At 50.1% G+C, this 22,957-nt stretch overlaps 1 protein-coding gene across 2 annotated transcripts; it reads left to right on the forward strand.

The window, feature by feature from the left end:
• The first annotated feature begins 3,230 nt into the window (after nucleotides 1-3,230).
• On the forward strand, nucleotides 3,231-22,936 carry LOC123345369 (killer cell lectin-like receptor subfamily F member 1). Of its 2 annotated transcripts, XM_044982165.1 has the most exons (8): nucleotides 3,231-3,261; nucleotides 7,717-7,899; nucleotides 9,962-10,787; nucleotides 12,797-12,895; nucleotides 15,013-15,183; nucleotides 19,912-20,066; nucleotides 20,624-20,736; nucleotides 21,893-22,936. In XM_044982165.1, exons 3-8 carry the CDS (start codon nucleotides 10,703-10,705, stop codon nucleotides 22,014-22,016), a joined length of 747 nt encoding a protein of 248 aa, XP_044838100.1. In that variant the 5' UTR covers nucleotides 3,231-3,261; nucleotides 7,717-7,899; nucleotides 9,962-10,702; the 3' UTR covers nucleotides 22,017-22,936. The 2 variants fall into 2 exon arrangements, with proteins under 2 accessions (XP_044838100.1, XP_044838101.1); XM_044982166.1 differs by lacking the exons at nucleotides 3,231-3,261; nucleotides 7,717-7,899 and adding an exon at nucleotides 4,906-5,020.
• The last annotated feature ends 21 nt before the right edge of the window (nucleotides 22,937-22,957 follow it).

Below are 22,957 nucleotides of genomic sequence, written 5' to 3' on the forward strand. Positions count from 1 at the left end.
TATAAATACCATGACGTGGGTGGAAATTAGTCCTTAGGGCAGTGGGCCCCACATTTTTCAGTGTCGTGCCCCCCCCTACCCTGTCTGCCACTTCCTCCCCCCCCCCCCAAGTGGGGCTGCAGCTCTGGGGTTGGGGAGATGCAGACAGAGATAAGGAGGCTGAGGCTGGGGGCAGGTCTGGGGCCGAGAACAGAGCTGTGGCCAGGGGCCGAGGCTAGGGGTGGGGCCGGGGCCAGCGGCATGGCCAGGCTGCAGTTCAAGGGCTAAGGTTGGGCGTGGGGCCAGGCGTGTGGCTGGGGACAGGACCGGAGCAGAGGCGGGAGTGGCATGGGGCTGGGTGCTGCTCCCTCCCCGCCTCATGTGGGTGCCCTGCCACGCCCCCTGGAACGTTCCTCCCCAGCTCCCCTAGGGGGCCTTGACCCACAGTTTGGGGACCTCTGCCCTAGGGTCTCTCCTTGAGACAGGTGTTTTGGGTTCTTCCTCATCCATCAGAAATTCATCACCAGGAATCATTCTTCATCCCGCACCATCCAAAACTCACCCAGAGTCTTGTCTTTTCTTTTCCTGCTCTTACATCTTTCAGAAAAGCAACCAGCTCTGACTGGTCACAAGTCCGGTTTGGTTTAGCTCTGTAGCCCACAGAGCTCCTCAAAGGTTCTGACTGAAACCACACAGAAAGCTCAGATGATGGACACGCGAGAGCTACGGCTGTTAAACAGGGACCTCTCAGCTCTGTAAAACGGAGTAGAGTTGTTTTTGTGAGGCGGAAGACAAAAATGAATCAAAAGATTGACTGACTGCAGGCCAAAAATGACCCTAAAATCAGTATTTAATTTGTGCCAGGAGTGAGCCCCCGGCGCCTCTGGGCCTGGCAGTTCAGAGCCCCGGCGCCTCTGGGCCTGCTGCATCAGTTATGGATGTAAAAGAAATTGCTTGATTCCCAGCACCTCTTTCATTACAAATTAAGCCCTGCCTAGAACTTTATTAAGTTGGTTGAATTTTCAAAAAGCACCTAAGTGACCTAGGAATAGAGCTGGGGGAATAACTGAGGTTTTGGTTCCGGGGCAGTTCCAAATAATAATAATAATGAAAACAATTGTTTGATTTTGAGCTATTTTAAGGGGGTTTTACAATTATAACACTAAGAAATTTCTAAACAAAAAGTCATTTCAAATCGAAACATCAAGATGATTCTTTTTAAAAAAATGTTGAAACAAAATGTTTTCAGATTGGGCCAGGTGGGCGTGGACTGAAATAATTTGACAAATTTGTCCTGAAGTCACGAAATGTTTCCGTCAAACCTGAATCTGCATTTTTTTCTCCAAAACAAGTTTCACTCAAATTTTTGTGCCCAGCTCTACCTAGGAGCACAAGTCCTGCTGAAAATCCATGGGACTGGTGGCGCCAACGTTATGTTAGACTCTTTTGAAAAACACACCTTATCTGGCTGTGTTTCAAAAGTGACCAGTGCTTTTTGAGCCCAACCTGTGACACCGTAAAGGGGCCTGACCACCCACCTTCTAAAAATCAGGCCCATTTAATGTATTTCAAATTGGCCACCTGCAATCACTAGTCGCATTTGAAGATCTCGGCCTAGCCATACATGATGCCACGGGGCTTGTCTACATGGTGGGGCACTGCACACGACTAGGGGGGTGATTTCATCAGCATACATGGGCAGCGCGTGAACCGTCCATTGGAGGAGACTAGTCCCTGGCTCCTCCCCTTCTGCACAAGGCCCCTTCCCAACCCTCTCCCCGACCAGAGCCCAGAGACCCCCTACCATGGCCACTGGGCCCCCTGCCCCATCCCCGGCTGCCTGAGCACCCCCAGTCCTGGAGCACCAGGCGGTCGGCGAGGTCCCAGCCCTGGGCAGGTGGCATGATCCCAGCCCCCTCCAGCCCCAGCCCCACAGCACTGGATGGATGGCACAGCCCCAGCCCCGGTGCACCAGGCGGGCGGTGTGGCTCCAGCACAGAGCACCAGGAGGGTGATGCAGCCCCCAGCACCAGGTGACACGAGCACCAGCACCAGCCACCCAGAGTCCTGGCTGCAGGCCAGCCTGGCCACGGGGGAAGAGCGGGAACTGGAAACAGGGAGGATGGGGCCAGGGGGTGGAGCATGGGCGGGGCCACGCCGGGCTGTTTGGGGAGGCCTGTGATACCCACCGCCCCTGCTAACGTGTAACACACTAACTGATCTGTGTAGGCTGGTGCATCAGCCGTTCCCTAGTGTGCTTTAATATAGTCAACACACCATTAAAACACACTACGGGAACTAGCACGCACCTGCAGGGCCTACGTGGACTAGTTAGCGATTCAGTGAGCTTCAGCATTCACACCCCCGTAAGCGCGTATCCTCTCGCTGGGCAGACAAGCCCTGGGAGCAACTTCCCTTTATCTGCCAGCCCTGCTGCCTGTCTTTAATCAAAGCAAACGCTGCCAGCTGAGCGTCTGGGCGCCTGCTTGGGGCGAGACGAAAGCGGCGACTTTATTAACGAATCGTAGCCAATCTCCTGCGATTGTTTTAGTGTCTGACTCACGATTTTGGGACGTTGGAGGTTGGCAGTACTGAGTCAGACCTCCTGGCGAACAACACCTCACTTCTCTAGTGCCTTGCAGCAGCAGAGCTCAAAGCACTTTACAAACGCGGGCAGTAGCCTTATTTTACATGTAAGGGCACTGTTGCCCCCTTACTAACATTCAGTGTGGGGGGTTGGTTGCTAGCTCCCATCAGTAAAAGGGGAAGAGTCAATTGGAAATCAGGAGCCTGAGACTGACAGTCCCCAGGAACAATGGGGAGAGGCCAGTGCTCCAGGTCAGCCTGATTGACAGGGCAGGCAGCTAATCAGGGAGTCAGGAGGCCAGCGGGGGGGGGGGGGGGTCCCATCCTCCATGTGAGTTGGAATTGCCTGGGGCAGTCGGAGTGGGGCTGAGCTAAGGAGAGAGCAGGGCAGTGAGCTGAGCTGCCGGGAGCAGAGCTGCAGCTCAAAAGCCAAAGCACAGCCCAGAGAGAGCAGCCCTGCCCTGGGAGCAGAGCTGCAGCCACCAGAGCCAGAGGGGCCAGAGAAGCCGCCCAGGAAGCAGGTCAGAGCTGGGAGCAGAGTCACAGAAGCAGCCCAGGGAGCAGACCTGTGCTGGGAGCAGGGCTGCAGCAACCACAGCCAGAGGGGCCAGAGGAGCAGCCCAGCAGCAGCTGTACTGAGGCAATGTGGAGCTGGAGCTGGGGCAGAGTGGAGGAGCTGGAGCAGTCCGGAGCCGGGTGAGGTGAGCAGCTGGGGAGAGCGAGGGGGACCCTGGGCAGTGGGCCCAGCGCAGGGAGACGCCTCAGCCAAGAGGCTCTGCAGGCCAGACTTGGGGGGGATCGTAACCCTGACAGGGCGGGGGCGACCTAGAGGGTCCTGCCACCTAGAGCATGAGGGCGTGTGGCCACCGCCAGAGCAAGTGTCCAACCCGCAGCATCCCTGCAGCACGGCCAGGGCTGGAGAAGGAGGCCTGGGACCTACAAAGAACAGACTGTGAACCACCTTGACATTCCAGAGGCACTGGTTGTGATGTTCCCTGCCACAGAGCAGGGTGATGTGTTTCCTTCAGCCGTTCCCATTTTTCCTTATTCCTTTTGAAAATTAATTGTTAATTAAACAACTTGTATTTGCTTTAAATTGTATGAAATGATCAGTGGGTCAGGGAGGTGCCCCATGCAGAGATAGTACCCCGGAGTGGGGACACCCTGGCCCCTGTCCTAGGTGGCCACAGCAGGATTGGGGGTTGAGCCCCCCAGGAATCCTGGGCCCAGCCTTGTTGGGGTTACGAGGACTCTGCCAGACAGGAGAGTGGAAGGGGAGTCCTCAAGGGCAGGGAGGCCTCTGGGTAAAGGAAGTGGGAGCGAGGACTCAGATCCTTTCGCTAGCCCACCTCACCGGGATAGTGCAGAAGCCAGGAGAGTTCCCCACAATAGCGGGACCATTCCCCCGCTTACATAATGATGAGGAAACTGAGGCACAGAGAGGTGTGATGTGCCCATGGTCACCCAGCAGGCCAGTGGCAGAGCAGGGAATGGAACCCAGGTCTCCTGAGTCCCAGTCCTGTGCTTGACCCACTAGGCTCCACTGCCCAAGATTTGTTGTTATTATTTATTATTTTGCATTATTATAGTGACATGTCCCAGGCCACTGTTGCACTAAACTCTCTACAAACGAAGGGTGAAAAGATAGTCCCTGCCCCAAACAGCTGACAATCCAAGTCTAAGCCATCTGTCTTGGATGGAACAGACGCAACAAATCCTGCATCTTTCTTGGCAGGAGGTTAGACTAATTCAGTGGTTCTCAACTAAGGGTACACGTACCCCGGGGGTACGCAGGGGTCTTCCAGGGGGCACATCAACTCATCTAGCTATTTGCCTAGTTTTACAGCAGGCTGCATCAAAAGCACTAGCAAAGTCAGCACAAACTAAAATTTCACACCATGATTTGTTTGCGCTGCTCTATAGCCTACACAGTACAATATTTATATTCCAATCGATTTATTTTATCATTCTACATGGTAAAAAAGAGAAAGGCAGCAACTTTTCAGTCTATGATTCTAAGACAAGCGATAAGAGGCGGATACAGACAGATTGGGGGAGGGAGGGGAAGTTTACAAGGAAACGAGACAATATTAGTTAATATGACAGGCAGCAGTATCAGCAGTGACACACCCACTGCTTCCTGCATCTAGCCCATATTCTAATGCTGATACAATCTACAGGATGTCTGTAGTGCAAATACTAACACTGCCCACGTACCACAGGGCTTACTGATCAAAGGGAATTTCCTACTCCAACCAGCCGCTCAGTCCCTTAATGATAATACTTCAAAAATGTAAAGCCATCCGTGTAGGAGCAAAGAAACCGGGCCTTGCCGATAGGCTGGGCGCTCTATCCTGGAATTCTGAAAAAGTCCTGGGGAGCCTTGGTGGCTAATCAGCTGAATGCGAGCTCCCAGTGCGATGCTGTGATGCTTGGATGCGTAAACAGGGGAATCGTAAGTACGAGTAGAAAATGGTTTTACCTCTGGATTCGGCACTGGTGCGGTTGCTACTGGAATCCTGTGTCCAGAGCTGGCGCCCACAGGTCACAAAGGGTGTTGATACCTTGCAGAGGTGTCAGAGAAGGTTCACAAGAACGATTAAAAGGATTAGAAACCCTGCCTGGGAGTGACAGAGAGAGACAAGGTGGGTGAGCTGATATTTTTTATTGGAACAATTTCTGCTGCGGGGAGAGATAAGCTTTTGAGGCATCCTGAGTTCTTCTTCAGGGCTAGGAAAGGTTCTCCCAGCATCACAGCAAAATACAGGGTGCAACAGATTAAGAACGTAAGAGTGGCCATACTAGGTCAAGCCAAATATCCATCTAGCCCAGTGTCCTGTCTTCTGACAGTGGCCAATGCCAGGTTGCTTTAGAGGGAACGAACAGAACAGATAATCATCAAATGATCCATCCCCTGTCGCCCATTCCCAGTTTCTGGCAAAAAGAGGCTAGGGACACTTCAGAGCATGGTTTGGCATCCCTGCCTATCCAGGCTAATAGCCATTGATGGACCTATCCTCCATGAATTTATCTAGTTCCTTTTTGAACCCTGTTATAGTCTTGGCCTTCACAACATCCTCTGGCAAGGCATTCCACAGGTCGACTGTGTGTTGCGTGAAGAAATACTTCCTTTTGTTTGTTTTACGCCTGCTGCCTATTAATTTAATTGGGTGACCCCTAATTCTTGTGCTATGAGAAGTAGTAAACAACACTTCCTTATCTACTTTCTCTACACCAGTCATGATTTTATAGACCTCTATCATATTCTCTCTTTGTCGTCTCTTTTCCAAGATGAAAAGTTCCATTCTTATTAATCTCTCCTCATATGGAAGCTGTTCCATACCCCTGATAATTTTTGTTGCTCTTTTCTGAACCTTTTCCAATTCTAGTATATCTTTTTGAGATGGGGTGACCAGATCTGCACACAATATTCAAGATGTGGGCGTACCATGGATTTATACAGAGGCAATATGATATTTTCTGTCTTATCCTCTATTTCTTTCCTAACGATTCCAAACATTCGGTTTGCTTTTTTGATTGCCGCTGCACATTGAGTGGATGTTTTCAGAGAACTATCCACAGTGACTCCAAGATCTCTTAATTGAGTGGTAACAGCTAAGTTAGACCCCATAATTTTGTATGTATAGTTGGGATTATGTTTCCCAAAGGGCATTACTTTGCATTTACCAACATTGAATTTCATCTGCCATTTTGTTGCCTGTAAGTAGCATAACTAATTAGCACACACTGAAAGGGACCATTCAAGGTGGAATGGCCCATTAACACCTCTGCAGTCACAAGACAAAAAAGGCAGCTGGGGGGTTAGCAGGTTACCAATTGTTGTAATAAGTCATAAATCCGGTGTCTCTGTTCAGTCCAGGATTTTTAGTGTCTAGGCTATGTCTACACTACAATCGGATTGACGCTCTGGTGATAAATGCACTGGGGGTCGATTTAGCAGGCCTAGTGAAGACCTGCCAAATTGACTGCAGATCGCTCTACAATTGACTCCAGTACTCCATCCCGAATGAGAACAGTAAGGTAAGTCAACGGGAGAGTGTCTCCCATCTACCCAGTGCGGTGTAGACACCACAGTAAGTCAACCTAAGCTACGTTGACTCCAGCTACGTTATTCACATAGCTGGAGTAGTGTAACTTAGGTGAACTTACTGTGGTAGTGTAGACATAGCCTACCAGAGTAATGAATTTAAGCTCCCAGGCTCAGTTTTTTGAAGGTGGTGTGCAGGATTCCTTTGAGGAGAAGCACTGAGAGGTCAGCTATGGAGTGATCACTCTGTGAAAAGTGTTCATCCACAGGTGACAGGGTGTTTTTGTTTGTTATCATTTTCCTGTGTGAGTTCATTGAAGAACATAGTGATTGTCTGGTTTCATCCACATAGTTGCAACCGAGTCATATCATTATAGTGGTAGAGTCAAGGAGTTCAATCTATTTAGCTTAACAAATAGAAGGTTGTGAGTATCTACCTGGGGGAAAATATTTGATAATGGGCTTTTCAATCTAGCAGGCAAAAAGATCAAACAAGATCCAGTGGCTGGAGGTTGAAGCTAGATAAATTCAGACTGGAAATAAGGTGCAAGATATTTAACAGTGAGTGTAATTAACTTACCAAGGGCTGTGGTGGATTCTCCATCACTACTAATTTTTAAATCAAGATTGGATGTTTTTCTAAGGGTTTGTCTACACTACAGGTTATGTCGGTATAGCTTATGTTGCTCAGGGTTGTGAATAAGCCACCCCCCGCCCCGAACAACGTAAATTATACCAACCCTAAGCACTAGTGTATGACGGAGCTTCTCCCACTGACATAGCTACTGCCTCTCGCAGAGGTGGTTTTATTATGCCGACGGGAGAGCTCTCTCCTGTCAGCATAGATACAGCTGCGCCGCCGTAGCGCTTCTAGTGTAGACTAGTCCTAAAAGACCCGCTCTAGTTCAGATCAGAATGATTTTGGGGAAGTTGTTTGGTGATTGCTATACCTGAGGTATAGATGATCGCAGTGGTCCCTCTTCTAGGTTTGCAATCGATATATTATGGGGAACTACAAATCCCACGAGGCACTGCAGCGACATTTGGGACTCTTAAATATTTCGGGGTTTGATTTTTTTTTCACCAATCTGACATTTCCGCAGAGGAAAAAGAAAACCATTTCCCAGCACCGGTCTTCACCCCTAGGGGCGGCTGTCGAGTGTGGACCCTGAGTAACAACATTTTGAGGCGGATCCACAGATCAAGAGGGCGCAAGTCAGGGGGCTGCCATCACAAGCTAGATCTGAGAGACAACATCTTTCAGCACCTATTGCAAGCGGAAGAAGGTGAGCAGAGCCCACACGGGAGGGGAAAAAACCAAACCCATAAGGTCATTTGTGGGTTAGCCAGGCTGTGTGGTAAGGTAATTTCCAGTCAGACTGCAGAGCTCACTGACCAATACCTGCACAGAACAGGCCTTGAAGCAGAGTAGTTGAGTCTGTTCTAAAAATACTGCCTGCTTTTAGCACTAGGGAAATGACTAGTGTGGAGCAACATCGCCAGGCCAAAGGCACAAGAACAGACTCAGTCCCTCCTCACTGGACTATCTGAGCCCCTCACATAGACTGATAATAATCCCTAGCTCCTAACTAGCACTTTTCATCCATAAAGCACCAAGCGCTTCACAAAGGAACACCAGTGTTGTTATCCCTATTTTACAGATGGGAAAACTGAGTCACAGAGCGGGGCCCAAGGTCACCCAGCTGGCAGAACTGAGGCCTCCTGAGTCCCTCTCCAGTAGCCACCAGGCCACACTTTCTCTCAACAGGAGGACCAGTCTAAATAAGGGAAACTGAGGCATGAAGGTTGAGGGTTTTTTTCTGATGCTGCCAGAGTCAACCCATGGAACTCCTTGCCAGAGGATGTTGTGAAGGCCAAGTCTACAACCAGTTCAAAAAAAGAACTAGATAAGTTCATGGAGGATAGGCCCATCAATGGCTATTAGCCAGGATGGGCAAGGATGGTGTCTCTAGCCTCTGTTTGCCAGAAGCTGGAAATGGGCGACAGGGGATGAATCACTTGATGGTTGTCTTGTTCTGTTTATTCCCTCTGAAGCACCTGGCACTGGCCACTGTTGGAAGACAGGATATTGAGCTGGATGGACCATTGCTCTGACCCAGTATGGCCATTCTTATGTTCTTAAAGGGAAACAGACACTTTAAGTGTCTCACCCAAGGGCACAAAGAGAGCCTGTGGCAGAGGTGGGTACCTCGCTCCCTTGCGTCCTGGCTCAGCACCTCTCCTCCCATGGAAAGCAGAATGAGTTTTGGCTGATAAGAGAAAGAATCAGGGCTGCTGATGCCACAGTTCCTGTTGGCCAGTGCCTGGCAGTGCTGCCTCCGAAAGAAGCTGCATTTTATTCTTAAAATGTTCATGCGAGTGAATTCACTCAGGGGCTGATTAGAGCCAAGCCTGGAGTTGGCAGGTGCCACGCTAGCTTCTCCCATACAAATGTAGCTTTGCCACGCCCATCAAACCCAATGCACAGGGCCCCCCATGTCTCAGCCTTGGGTCATCTCACCCACATTCCTGCCAGTGCACCTCAGTCCAGCCCTGCCACTGGGGGATCCGGTTACGCCACTTGTGTTCTGCACATAGTTTTCTTTCCCAGGGAGTTACCTACCCCTGTGGGGCGAACGCGGTGTGCACGGATTGATGAGCATGCGCTGCGCCCCAGAGTTCTTGTTCCAGGACACTCCCAATTCTGGAGCACCCCCTTCCCAAGCATGCTTGTCCCAAACTGGGGCTCCCCTGCAGGCTGGAAACAGAACAGCGGCTCATCAATGAGTCTGGAGTCTTCTTCGCTCTCGCTCCTTCCTGCCTTTCCACCCTTCTTGTCTTTTCTTGTTCGTTTCGTCCATGCTCCCCTCTCCTTCAAAGCTGCGGAGGGGTCTCCAGCAGCACATAGGTGAGGGCAGGTCCAGTAGCTGAGCAGAGAAGGGGTTTGCCGAGGCCTGTAGCTGTGAACATGAGCAGCTCCCACAGCTGGCTAAATTTGAGTTAGCAGGGAGGGGAGTGGCCCCGAATATACCTTCTCCCATGCTGCCCTTATGGGGTCACCAAATCCTGTTACCAGGTCCCAGCCTCTTTCAAAGCCCTTCTAACAGCTCACTTGGCTGTCATCTGCATAAGCAACGACCTTCACACATACACTGAGCAACCGTGGGAACCTGTTAGTGTTACCCTCATCCTTCCTCTCGCGTGGGCCAGTGGCTGACCCTCACTGGATGTCTCAGAGCTGAGCGTACGTGGCCAGTGCTGGGAGGCAGGGGCCCGGCTCGTTTCTGGGGAGCGCCAAGTGCCCGGGGCTTGGGGGGGGAAATGAAATAACAATTGTTCTCCCCACAGGACGGGCCCAGTCATTGGCCTCTTCGCTTCCAAGCCACACGTTGGCCCAGCGGCAGCAGAGTCGTGGCTGGGTTGGGTGTAATGGAAACTTTACTTGAACTTCCACCCCTGCTGGTTTTGGGTGGCCATCGAGTCGGCTGTCACAACGTTGACATGAGCGGGGACGGCTGCAGGGCCCTCGGGGGTGTATAAAGGTGAGAAGGCCCCCTCAAAACTCAGCCCCCGCTGCTTGTGGGAACCCAGTCACTTAACACCAGGTTCTACACGGCTGTGACTCACGCTCAAGTTCACCTCGCTGCAGCAGAGCAGCCACCCCCGTGAAAGGGGGATTCATGCCCAGCGTCCATCGAGCGCACCAGTTGTGTAGACATGGGAGTATCGACGCATGGGCCTGGCCATCCCAAAACTGTTGGGAAAGAAAAGGCAACGTGTCTGGATTCAAGATGGCCGACCCCAGCAGGAAACCACCACTGAACCGTTGAACGCTTTATTGTCACGGCCATTTTGAAGGCAGAATTTCTTGTGTCGGGGGCTCGCTGCTCAACAGGACGGCTTTCTGCCTCTGGTGTCAATTGCTCTTGGGTAACCTGCTAATGAAGGAAATCCCCAGCACAGAAATAGGACAGGTGCTACTTCCTGATTTAGGAGGCACCACTCGCCTTGGATTGCACGTACATCTCAGCGGCTGCCCTTCCACACAACGTCCCTTGCTGGGTGCTGTCGTCTTTTGCTGTCTGGACCATGACTGAGGAGATTATCTACGCGGATATAAACGTTCTGGAAGATGCATCCCCTGCCTGCCAACCCTCTTCCCTTAAGCACCACGGTAAGTGTATTTGATTTTATTCTCTCCCCATTTGTCCTAAGTTTAAAGTTTAAAGTTTAGCCGACAGAGTTCAGAGAGCAATTCCCTAGCTACCAGGCGATGCTCAGAAAAAGCTTGTCCTGGTATCTGCCTGTCTTTGGCATATCACAGAACACTTGATTTCTCTTAACAGCCACATGAGTGTATCACTGGAATCTTTGCAGCTGGGAACCTCCTTTACACACACATGCCAGGGCAGTAAAATGTAGCAGCAGCTTTTATACATCTTCTGGGGGATTTCAGTAAGTTATATTGATACCCCAGCTGGGGATCGGGCCCAAAGGGTCTGGCTGGGAGTGAGGAAAAAAAGGAAGGGGCAAGTGCAGGGTGGCAATTGAGCACGAACACCCTGGGAGACTCAGTGAGCAGAGTTTGATGACTGGATTTGGAGGGAGGAGCCCGGTTCCTGATGTTGGTGACCCCAATGTAAACCCGGTGACCCCACTGCAGTCCTCGGCCTCAGGCCCAGGTGCTGAATTCAGTGAGTGCAACGGAGATGAGACTCCGGAGCCAGGACAAGATGATGCAGGGCGAGCGCGGCAGAGACAGGCGTCGAGGCTGCAAATGAAACTAGCGAGGGAGTCCGACGGGGGCTGGGATGGATGGATGGAGGTTGTGTAGAAGGGTGGAAGGGACAGAAGGACAAAGTGAGGTTATCCCAGTGGCTGCCATTAGATGTGTTGACATCTGAACCGGCTGAGGAGAAACATCTCTCTTCCCTTTGACTAGCAAGTGAAATGTCGCTTGATTTAGAAACTGTTTAGGTCTCCCAGCTCAAAGAAAATCCAGAGTCCGTTAATCGTCGGGCAAACAATGGGCCAAATTAATCACTGTTGGTGCAGGGAATTCTAAAGTGTATCTCTCCCTGCCAGCTAAGCCCATTGCGCGTGTCTGTCTCTGTGTGTGTGCGCGTGTCCATGTCTCTGTGTGTGTGTGTGTGCGCATGTCTCTGTGTGTGTGTGTGTGTGCACGCGTCTGTGTGCATTCACCCCTTCGCACCAGTGGGGGAGGATGTTTTGTGCAGCTGCCACCTGTTCCCCCAGCAGAATTTCCATCACAGTTCACACCACCAGAACCTGACAAAACCTCACAACGAATTTAGCCCGATGCCTGTGTAGGAGGCTCAGCCCGAGGGGTACCTATTATACTTGCCAGCACAGATCTCACCTCTGAAGCAAGTTGTTATGTTCAGCATCACCAGCAATCGCAAGTCACCCCAGCACATAGCGAAGAGAAGGACACGAGAAGTCTGAACAGATGCTGAAGGGTTCAGCTTCGTGGCCCAGCGCTGAAAGCAGGGACTAAGCCAACCAGCAGGATGCTGAGCGCGAGACAGGAACAGTATGTTTAGATACAATTCAAATCTGACCCATTGACTGCAATGGATTATGTGTCCGTTTGGTCTATCGCCCCAAATCACTCCTGGTGCTGGCGGCTTTTCTCATGGGCGGACTAGACAGGACTGATTAAAACCACTGCTCAAATCTGACCCACTTTTCCAATAGTTTAACATTGCTCCGGAAATAACAGTCCAACACTCTGGCCAGCCAGTCAATGGGGAACTCCTCAGAATAGTGTATCCCTGTCTGACAGCTTTACAACCGGCCCCAGCAGCACGCTGCCTGCACGTCTACACTGCAGAGAAACACCCGTGGCACTGAGTGTCAGAGCCTGGACCAAGTGATTCAGGCTGCAGGTCTAAAAATTGCAGTGTAGATATCCAGGTTTGGACTGGACCCCAGGCTCTGAAATCCCGTGAGGGATTCAGAGCCTGAGTTCCAGCCAGAGCATCTGCACTATTATCTTTGATCCCACAGCCCGAGCCCCATGAGCCCAAGTCAATCGATCCAGGCTCTGAGATTTGGCACGGCGTGTTTTTGTTTGCAATGTAGATAAGCGCATATGCCTCTTTGTTTAACACGTCCTTAAGTAGCTACAGAAAGTGCTTCACTGAATATTGCATCTCACAGATCTCTGGGGATTTGCACGCCGGCACGGGTTCGTTCTGTGGATTGCTTTGGCTGGCGACGTGATCCTGGCTACAGCGGTAATTGCACTGGGCGTTCAGGGTGAGTAGCTCAAGGCCTGCTCTTCATTGGAACAGGTCCCTAGTGGTTGCAGCTGGTTGGGAAGTTTTCAACGGAACGGTTTTCCATTGGAAAATGCAGTTTCATCAGAATGAAAGTTTGAGGGGAATGTGTCAATGTCTATAAAATTGTCACCAGAAAAACATCCAAACAAATTTTTTTTTTTTTTTCATTGAGTTTCAATAATGTTGAAATGTTTTGTTTTGATGAGGTAACCATGTTTCATTTTGACTTATTTTGTTTCAGTAAGGTCAAAATGTTCCATTTCGATAAGGTAAAAAGTTTTGTTTTGACTTTCCCATTTTGATTCATTTTGTTTCTACATTTACAGTCTATAAAAAGCAAAATGTTAATGATATATTTAAATTTCAGAATGTTGCACATTTAACATCATATTGAATATGACATGAAAATGTTTTGACTTGTCATAATGAAATGCCTTTTTACCTTATCACAGTGAAACCTTTTGACATTATCGAAACAACTGGTTCAATGTTTCTGAACAGAATTTTTTTTTCCAGAGTTTCCATTTTGCGGGAAAGGTCAAAATTTTGACTTTTCATTCCAATTCAGAATGAAAACAAATTTCTAAATGTTGGAAATGGAGAATCCGTTAGCTGACTAACTCTTCAGCAACATAGCCCCAATTCTCCTGTCCGGGCATAAAACCCTTGAGATTTTGCTCCACTTGTCAGTAGATGACTGGACGCATCATCACGGCCAGGGCAAAGTGTTACAAGAACAAGGTCCAGTCTGAGCTTGGTTCCTGAAACTCAGATCATTCAGTTGGGGGGAACATCATCTTTGTCAAATATCGTTGCCCCTTTGGTCCGAATGGTTCGCTGCTGTCCATGGCCATCAGGAGAAATCAATGAGAGTCAGGTCTGTTCTTAGTGTCGTCTTGTTTATTTACCAAAAACATGCACCAAGTCCCGTTTCTCTGATCACAGGAGAAACAAACAGCAGCAGGAAGTCTCCTTGCTCAGAAATCCCCAAGCCTGCCTCTCCACTGAGCTCTGTGCCCAAGAAGTTCTGTCCTCATGCTTCCTCTCAGGTGTCATGCTCACACCTGCTTCTCCTGGCTCCTCCCCTCCAACACACACAGGCTACAGCCAATAACCTAGCCCCTGCGTTTCCAACCAGGAAACCTCTCCGCCCACCTGGCTTAGCTCTGATCTGCCACGTGGCCTGTTGCAGTGGGTGGTAACCTCCGCTGCCTGCAGCTGTCTCTGCCATATAAGGGGGCTTAATTGCCCCTTTTGTTGAGGTTGAAGGAGGTTGCTTAGCTCCCCACTGGCTTTCATTAGGCCAGTGATTGTCCTTGGGTCAAACACCCCCTGGATGAGAACTTTCAACATCATGATATGAAGGAAAACATGGAATGGATTAGAATATTCATCGTGAACAAAGCTCTTCCTTCCTGCCTGCCGCACTCCATCATCACCTCTGTCCCTACCAGGGTCAACAGATGCTCCTTGGTGATTTTTCACATCATCACATTCTCACTGTTCAGATCCCTCAATAGTGATGATCATTCCACTCTTTGCTGGGTGCTGGCAGATTTCAGGGTCTGGCAGGTCAGTTTCCTGTCTGGAGGAGAGATTGGTAATGCAGATCCCAGGATATTTCCTAGTGCCATTTGTTTATTTACTAGATAGATAGATAGAGAGTGTGTGTGTGGGGGGGGATAGATAGATAGGGAGGGAGGGAGGGAGGGAGGGAGGGTGTGCATGGGGATAGATAGATGATATCTTGGTTCCTGGTCATAAACTCCTCCCTGGCAACACCCCCTTGCAGAAGCCCCAGTGCCGGTCACCAAGAAGCAGGTATCCTCTGTATCTCTTGCACTGTCACCCTGTTCCTTGTTCCTGCCTCAGCCCTGGGGAAACCCCCATAGTCCAAGCCGCTCACCTAGGACTGCATGGTCTGGACAGGTGCCCTGGCCATTAGCCCTCCTTAGGGGCAGCTGCTGTGCAGCACAAGGTACCTTGGGAAAGCCCTGGGAGCTCGTACATCAGTGACCCCTAAAGTGCACAACCTGAGCTCCTGCGGCCATAACAGCAGCAGTAACAACCACTCACCTGCCCGCTGCTCGGAAGTTTTCCAGGGCCGCTCCCTGCAGACGGACACCGGCGCAGTCTCATCGGTCCCGGAGAGCAGCAGTGTCGCTCAGAGACACTCCCCCGGCAGAGAATGCAACAGGAGCCTGGATGATTTGGTGTCTCGCCTGAAGCAGAGTCTGTGTCACTCAGCCCAGAGCCCCTCAGCAGGTAACCACAACTCACTGTGGCCCTGAGCCCCTCGGCATGTTCCATGCACCGCGCAGGCAGAGAGGGGCCTGTTTGAAGGAGGCCGGCCATGGGCAGGCCAGCCTGCCAGCCTCTCTCCTCCTCCCATCCCAGTTCTCAGGGGGCCCTGGAGATTTTCTCTCACACAGTGAGACCGGGAGAAGTGGGGGAGGCTGTGGCTGGGGGACGCAAGAAGGGGATCTTCTCCCATATTTCCTCCAAGGATAACAAATACGTTACGGGCTGTTATAAAGATAACGGGGATCAGTTGTTCTCCATGGCCCCTGAAGGCAGGACGAGAACTAACGGGCTTCATCTGCAGGAAGGGAGAATCAGGTTAAATATTGGGAAGAACGTTCTAACTCAGAGGGTAATTGAGCTCTGGAACAGGCTTCCAGGGGAGGTTGTGGAATCGCCATCACTGGAGGTGTTTAAGATCAGGTTGGACAAACACCTGTCAGGGACGATCTAGGTTTACCTGGTCGTGCTCAGCGCAGGGGGCTGGACTTGATGACCTCTCATGGTCCTGTCCAGCCCGACATTTCTATGAGTCTGCGAGAAGTGGTGCTGCTGAGAAAGAGTCTCCTTCCTCCAGCCTCAGACCAGGAGAAGATGAGCCTGGGGCATCTTTCCCCATCCCCACCAACAGGAGGGAGGCCAGAGGTGGATCAGGGAGGTGGGGCAGAAACATGGATATTAGCATCTGGCACCAGGTCCCAGCAGAGGCCAGGCCATCAGAGAAAGCACTGGCCAGGGGTAGGAGACACGGCCATATCCGACCTCCCCCATCCAAGTGGGCTCAGAGGAAGGAAATTTCTTTCCAAGCCTCCTCAGCAGTGGCCGGAGGTAGGGCAGACACTGGGTGCCTGAATTCCCAGTCTGGTGGCATCAGGGGAAGGGGAGAAGTGCTGGCTACGGACAGACAAGCAAATACTTTTGTGGTCTAACTTGGACAATGTTTGCTGGCCAACTAGCACCAATGGCAGACACCTCTCAGTGGGGATTGTGGGGCACAGTGACCTCCAGTGGTCAGTCAGCACAACTGTCCGGGTGACAGAACAGCTGAGCGAATAATTGATTTTTCAGTTCAGGGGCTGAACCAAAAAAGCGAGCTGGGGCGGGGGGGGGGGACAGGGGGGAGAAAAAATAGACAACAGTTCAGTTCAACCCAAAACTGGATTTTTTTGGAAAATGTTCAATGTATTGAAAAAAATGAAAAAAGCTTCATTTTGGCTTCATTTTGTCAACCTAAAACTATTTTTTTTTCATTTTTCAGGGGTATTTTGCCCTTTTAAAATGTATTTATTTTATACTAGCCAGACTGGAAGTTGAAATACGGTTTCAAAATGAGAGGTCGAAATGATACATTTTGATATGGCTGAAATGAACCAATTTGTCTTTTTCCAGAAAAAAAAAAAAGTTGGGGCCAAAACGATTTGTGGAATTCAACCCAAAATTGTGAATAGCTGGAGTGCAAAAAAGGGCATATTTGGCAAATTTACTATTTGCTGAATTCCCCCCCGGTGTGGTGAGCAGGACAGGTTGTTCTAAGATACTCCAACAAAGACGGTATTTAGTGATAGTTCAGATTTCATCAGGGTATCCCGTAGCCTTCCCCCCAAAGGCACAGTCATGTTGCTACAGCACTCCAATGGATACCAGAAAGCACTCCAATGGATACCACTCCAATGGATAACACACTCCAATGGATACCAGAAAGCACTAGGCATCCCAACCTCACCCAACTCTCACACAGAAACCTGAGCAGTAACAACAGAGCAGCACGTCTGCCTGTTACACGGCCCCTGCGTTGGGAAGCAGGTGGCTCTGCTTTGTCAGGCCGAGGGCGTCATGCAGGTTTTGCGCCAGCCTGCGGGAGGAGCGGAGATCAGGGGCAGCGCGGAGGTAGCCGGGTATGGCTGAGGCTGAGCATGCAGAGCTAGTTCTGGCTGATGCCTGCGGCTGACAATGCCTGGGTGGTTCTGGGTGAGGGTCGAGGGTGCAGCGATAGTGACAGTGGGTGACGCTGAGTGAGGACCCTATGGCTGGATCCACAAAGGGACTTAGATGACTAACGGCCACTCAAGGAGCCTAAGTCCAACATTTCAATACTGCTGGGATCCTCAACACCCACCCCCAGCTGCCACTTAACCCTGTAGGTGCCTAACATCAAGGACAGCAGGGGGCTTCACAGGGCAGGATTTTGGCTGGTAGCGCATCTCTGTTATACCCACTAGCTACAGCCCTCGGCCCGGATGTGGGAAACCCAGAATTCTGCCTGATCTTGACCTGGGGATGGCACCCAGTGCCAGGGCCGCCCAGAGGATTCCAGGGGCCCGGGGTCTTCGGCGGTGGGGGGCCCTTCCGTTCCGGGACCCACCGCCGAAGTGCCCCGAAGACCCGCGGCAGGAGCCCCCCGCCGCCGAATTACCGCCGAAGCGGGACCCGCCGCCGAAGTGCAGCCTGGTCTTCGGCAGTAATTCGGCGGCCGGGGGGGGTGTCCCTGCCGCGGGTCTTCGGGGCACTTCGGCGGCAGGTCCCGGAACGGAAGGGCCCCCCGCCGCCGAATTACCGCCGAAGACCGAGCTGAACTTCGGGGGCGGGTCCCGCTTCGGCGGTAATTCACCACTGGGGGGGGGTCCTTCCACTCCGGGGCGGAAGGACCCCCCGCCGCCGAAGACCAGGAGCAAAGAAGCTCCTGCGCCCTCTTGCCCCGCCCCCTCTGGGCGGCCCTGACCCTATTCCCCCCCCCGAACACCCACAATCCAACCCCCCCATTCCCTGCCCGCTCCCCCAACCTCTGCCCCCTCCCTGTGCCCTGACTGTCCCCAGGACTCCCTGCCCCTTAGCCAACCCCCCGGCCACAGCCCCAGCCTCTTAACCCCGGCTCCCTCCTCACCCAGAGTCTCAGTGCCTCGCCCGACAGCTGCAGCGTGTGTCTGGCGGGGCCTGAGCCCCGCCCCGCTCAGAGCCGCGTGGTGAGGGGGCGGGGCTGCGAGCTCCACGCCGAGCGGAGGGAGCTGAGCTCAGCCTGGAGCTCCCGGTCCCGCCCCCTGACCACGCGGCTCTGAGCGGGGCGGGGCTCAGGGGCCCCGGCAGAGACACGGAGCTTGATGCGCTGAGGCTCCAGAAGAGGGGCGGAGGCAGGAGCCTCAGCTGTTCTCTTGGGGGCCCCTGTGGAGCCCGGGGCCCGGGGCAAATTGCCCCCTTTGCCCCCCCCTCTGGGCGGCCCTGCCCAGTGCCCACAACCCTGGGCTATTGAGTCGTGTAGGGGAAATCTCTCCTGTTGAAACTCTGCCACTTTGTGTCATAATTAAACAATGAAACAGTTTGAGACTGAGATCAAAGTGTCTCCTCCTTGCCCTGCAATGAAAAGAGTTTGACACAAAGTGCCAGACTGTTTCATTACAGCACAAACCGGAGACGCGCTGATCTAGAAAAGAAAAGACGACCAGAAGTTTCAAGTATAGACTCGTAGATTCCAAGGCCAGAAGGGACCATTGTCATCATCTAGTCCAGTGGTTCTCAAACTGGGGGTCAGAACCCCGAAGTGGTCGTGACCCCATTGTAATGGGGTCACCAGGGCTGGCGCTAGATTTGCTGGGGCTCAGGGCCGAAGCCCAAACCCCACAGCCTGGGGCCGAAGCCTGAGGAGCTCAGCCCTGGGTGACGGGTCTCAGGCTTTGCACCCCCTGGGGTGGGGAGGCTGGGGAGGGCTCAGGTTTCGGTCCTCCCACCTGAGAGTAACATTTGTTATCACAAGGGGGTCGCAGTGCAATGAAGTTTGAGAACCGCTGAGCTAGGTCTGACCTCCTGTAGGACCCAGGCCAGAGAACTGCCCAAATTAATTCCCAGAGCAGATCTTTCGGAAAAACATCCCATCTTGATTTCAAAATGGTCAGTGATGGAGAATCCACCATGACCCTTGGCAAATGGTTCCACTGGTTAATTACCCTCACTGGTAAAAATGTACATCTTATTTCTAATCTGAATTTGTCTAGCTTCAAGTTCCATCACATTATATTTCTCTGCTAAATCAAAGAGCCCATTATGAAATATTTGTTTCCCACACAGATAATTACAGACTGTGATCAACTCACCCCTTAACCGTCTCTTTGTTCAGCTAAATAGCTCTAGTGCTTTGAATCTATCGCTGTACAACAGGTTTTCTAATCCTCCGATCATTCTCATGGTTCTTCTCTGAACCCTCTGCAGTTTATCAACATTGTTTTTGATCAGCACAAAGTAGCAGCTGCCCTTAATGAATTATAAAATTAAATTACAATAAAATCACAGAGTCTTTCAACGTATTATGACACGGCATGAAACAATGTACAAAATAATACCAATCCTATAAAAATAAGAATCCATAAAATAAAATTCAAAGTGAAATTTTGCACTTTTCGGAGCTGAACATTTTCCACAATAAAAAAAACCTTGTTATTCTGGAACTTTTTTCTGTGAGAATGTGTGTCAAAATTGACACGGTTTCATGAGAACATTTTGTTGAAACAGCTTTTCTACTAGAAAACAGTTTTGAGGAAAATGTTCTGCCCAGCTCTCTTTGTTAAATATTGAGAAAGGCTCTGGATGGGATCACCGATAGTGCCTAACTCAGTGAGATTTGTATCCTCTCTGAGCTGTTATAAGCACACACGTTCCCTGGGGCTAAGGATCATTAATGCTGTGTCTCGCCACATCTCTCTCCAGACGGCTCCAGCTGCAAACTCTGCCCCATGGACTGGCTGTCACGCAGGGGAAAGTGTTACTGGTTTTCCAAAGACAGCAAAAACTGGACCGAGAGCCGTGCTGACTGCTCAGCGAAGAGCTCTCGAAAGCTAGTGCTCCAGGACCAGGAGGAGATGGTAATGGAAAACAGCGGGTCCTAGACTTCTGCTGGAGGGATCACTGGTTACGTGGTACCAGATGTGCAAGAGGTGACGGAGCAGGGAGAGCCCCAACCCTGTCTGTCTCCACTGCCTCTGCGTATTCCTCCTCTTGCCTCATTCTGATGGATGCCCCCTCCCCATCAGGATCCAAGCATGGGGAACAGCAGGGCGGGAGGCAGAGAGGTATATTAACTGCTCTGGGTGTGATTTTCAGAAGCTCAAAAGGGAGTTAGGAGCATAAGTCCCTGTCAATGGGGTGACAAGTGACTGTCAGTTACTTCTGCTCCTAATTCCCCTAGACACTTGGCACTCCGACCCTGTGTCATCTAGCCCTGAGCCCCGTTTACATGAGCGCTCCCACTGGTGCCGCGACACAGATGGTAGAAGTGCTGGGACATTATAACAACAAAAGAAATTCTAGTGTAGACAAATCCTAAATGCTCAAGTGTCTGTTTGAGAACAGTCTGGCCAGTTTGCGCCAAGAACCCTAGAGCTCTGGCAGGTTGTCTTCACCCTCTGTCTTCACCACGCAGGAGTTCATACAGAATGTCACACGGGATAAATATCACGTCTGGCTCGGGCTCAGTGTTCCATCTGCAGAGAAGAACTGGACCTGGGTGGACAACTCCGTGTTAGACCAAACTCTGTGAGTGTTGCCTGGTGGTTGCTATTTTATTTTTTTTTAAGCACATGTAATGGCACCATCTGGTTTAGCTATTCATAGGCCTTGAACACATGCAGCCATGTATCTAAACAAACCAAACTGCAAGATTCCTTCAGCTCCAGTGCCAGCTCTATGAATGCAGAGACTCTAGCACAGGGGTAGGCAACCTATGGCATGTGCACCGAAGGCGGCACGCGAGCTGATTTTCAGTGGCACTGACACTGCATGGGTCTTGGCCACCGGTCTGGGGGGCTCTGCATTTTAATTTAATTTTAAATGAAGCTTCTTAAACATTTGAAAAACCTTATTTACTTTACGTACAACAATAGTTTAGTTCTATATTATAGACTTATAGAAAGAGACCTTCTAAAAACGTTAACATGTATGACCGGCACGCGAAACCTTAAATCAGAGTGAATGAATGAAGACTCGGCACAGCACTTCTGAAAGGTTGCCGATCCCTGCGCAACTACAATGGTGGTTTTTTTTTTTTATCAGTGACCAGTAAATTCACTGGAAAAAATAATGCATTTTTAGGGCAATTAAACAGTTTGTGAAGCCAACCCAAATTAACAAATGGTTTTGGCTGCCCATTTTTCCCCACCAAAAAGTTACAATGGTTTGTTCGACTGTTGGAAATGCAGCGTTGCAACTTTTCATTTTGAAATGCTGCTTTGTTTCAAAATGTAGCGATATATATTTAAAAAAATGTAATACATTCCCAAAACAAAACAAAAAATAACGCATATATAGAAATATTTGCATTTCATTTAAGGTAGGGATGTTTTTTGACTCGTGATGATTTTTTTTTCCTGTTCAGTTTTTCATTCCAGAAAGAAAAACCAAGGGGGAAAAAAATCAGTTTTGGTTTGAACCAAACATTTTTTTTTCAGTTTAGCTCCCAAACTGGAAAAAAAAAAAAATCAATGATTTGCTAGCATGTGTTACACAGAGCTCATGAAAGAATTCAAACTGCCCATTGGATTAGAATGAAGACCCCACTACTCTAGGTTCCTGTCATTTAATCTAAGCACAATAAGGACAAATTTGTCCTGATGTAATCAACTCCATTGATTTCGGCAGAGTTACAGAGGCTCTGAATTTGGCTCATTGGCTTCCTTTCTCCTCTGTTTTACAGGTTCCCAGTAACGGGTCCTACCGTCGTGAACAGCTGCGGGGTGATAAAAGGGAATCGGATTCACTCTGAAACCTGCAGAGCTGAATTCAAATGGATTTGCCAGAAGGAAGCCGTGCTGCTCTAAACAGTGGCATTAGAGACACTCGTTCCTGTAACAGACCAGTACACTGCCTTGGGTTTCAGTCTTCAGGCCAGACTTCCAGGCACGGATGTGCCTGCAGAAACATGTACGTGCATCCTCAGACCAGCTATTTGTATCTTCAACTCGGGTACATGCATGTGCAAATCAGGCCCAAGAGCAAAGGAACATCTCATGGATGAAAACACTGCACCAGTGACTCTGGTCCAGCAAGAACACGCCTCTTCCTCCCCCTGTATCCCCTTCCACCAAAGTATGCCTTGTGAGGTATCATTTGAGACCTCATAATCTGCTGAACATTATTGTCCAGATAAAATATTTGCAGTATCATTGTTTGTATATTTATAAGATTCTACTGTATAGCATTGCTGTGACATATTCCAGAGTTAGAAAATCAGGCCCAAACCTGTTCTTCAGAGACAAAGACACACTGGTGTCCCAGGCAGATGTCAGCATAATCAAATGAACTATCATGGACTATCACCTAGTTAAGTGGCCATTCTTTGGCAGGAAGAAGAGTGTGAGCAAGAACTTTACATATTGGCAACGGAAACAGCTGGATGTCCTGTGTTAACAGACTGTCTATTGCCTGAACCCCAGCTGGAGATAATCCTCAAAGAAGGGAGAATTGTATAAAAATAGAGAAAACACACACACACACACCACAAATTACTTCTCTCCCCTCATCTCAACTCATGGCAGCTACAATGTTTGAAAGACAAAGGAAGCATCATTGAACTATGTAGGAGGTGTGGCTAAAGCAATCCAGCCAGATTGCTGTAAGCTTATTGTGAGAAAAGTTTTTTTTGTTTTCAAGTTCATTTAGCGTGTTGCGTTAAGCATTAGCATGTGGTTTATCTTTTTATTTTCTTTGTAACCAATTCTGACTTTTATGCCTCTGTACTTGTAATCACTTAACATATATT

This window comes from Mauremys mutica, chromosome 12 (assembly GCF_020497125.1).
Source record: "Mauremys mutica isolate MM-2020 ecotype Southern chromosome 12, ASM2049712v1, whole genome shotgun sequence".
Lineage (NCBI taxonomy): Eukaryota > Metazoa > Chordata > Testudines > Geoemydidae > Mauremys > Mauremys mutica.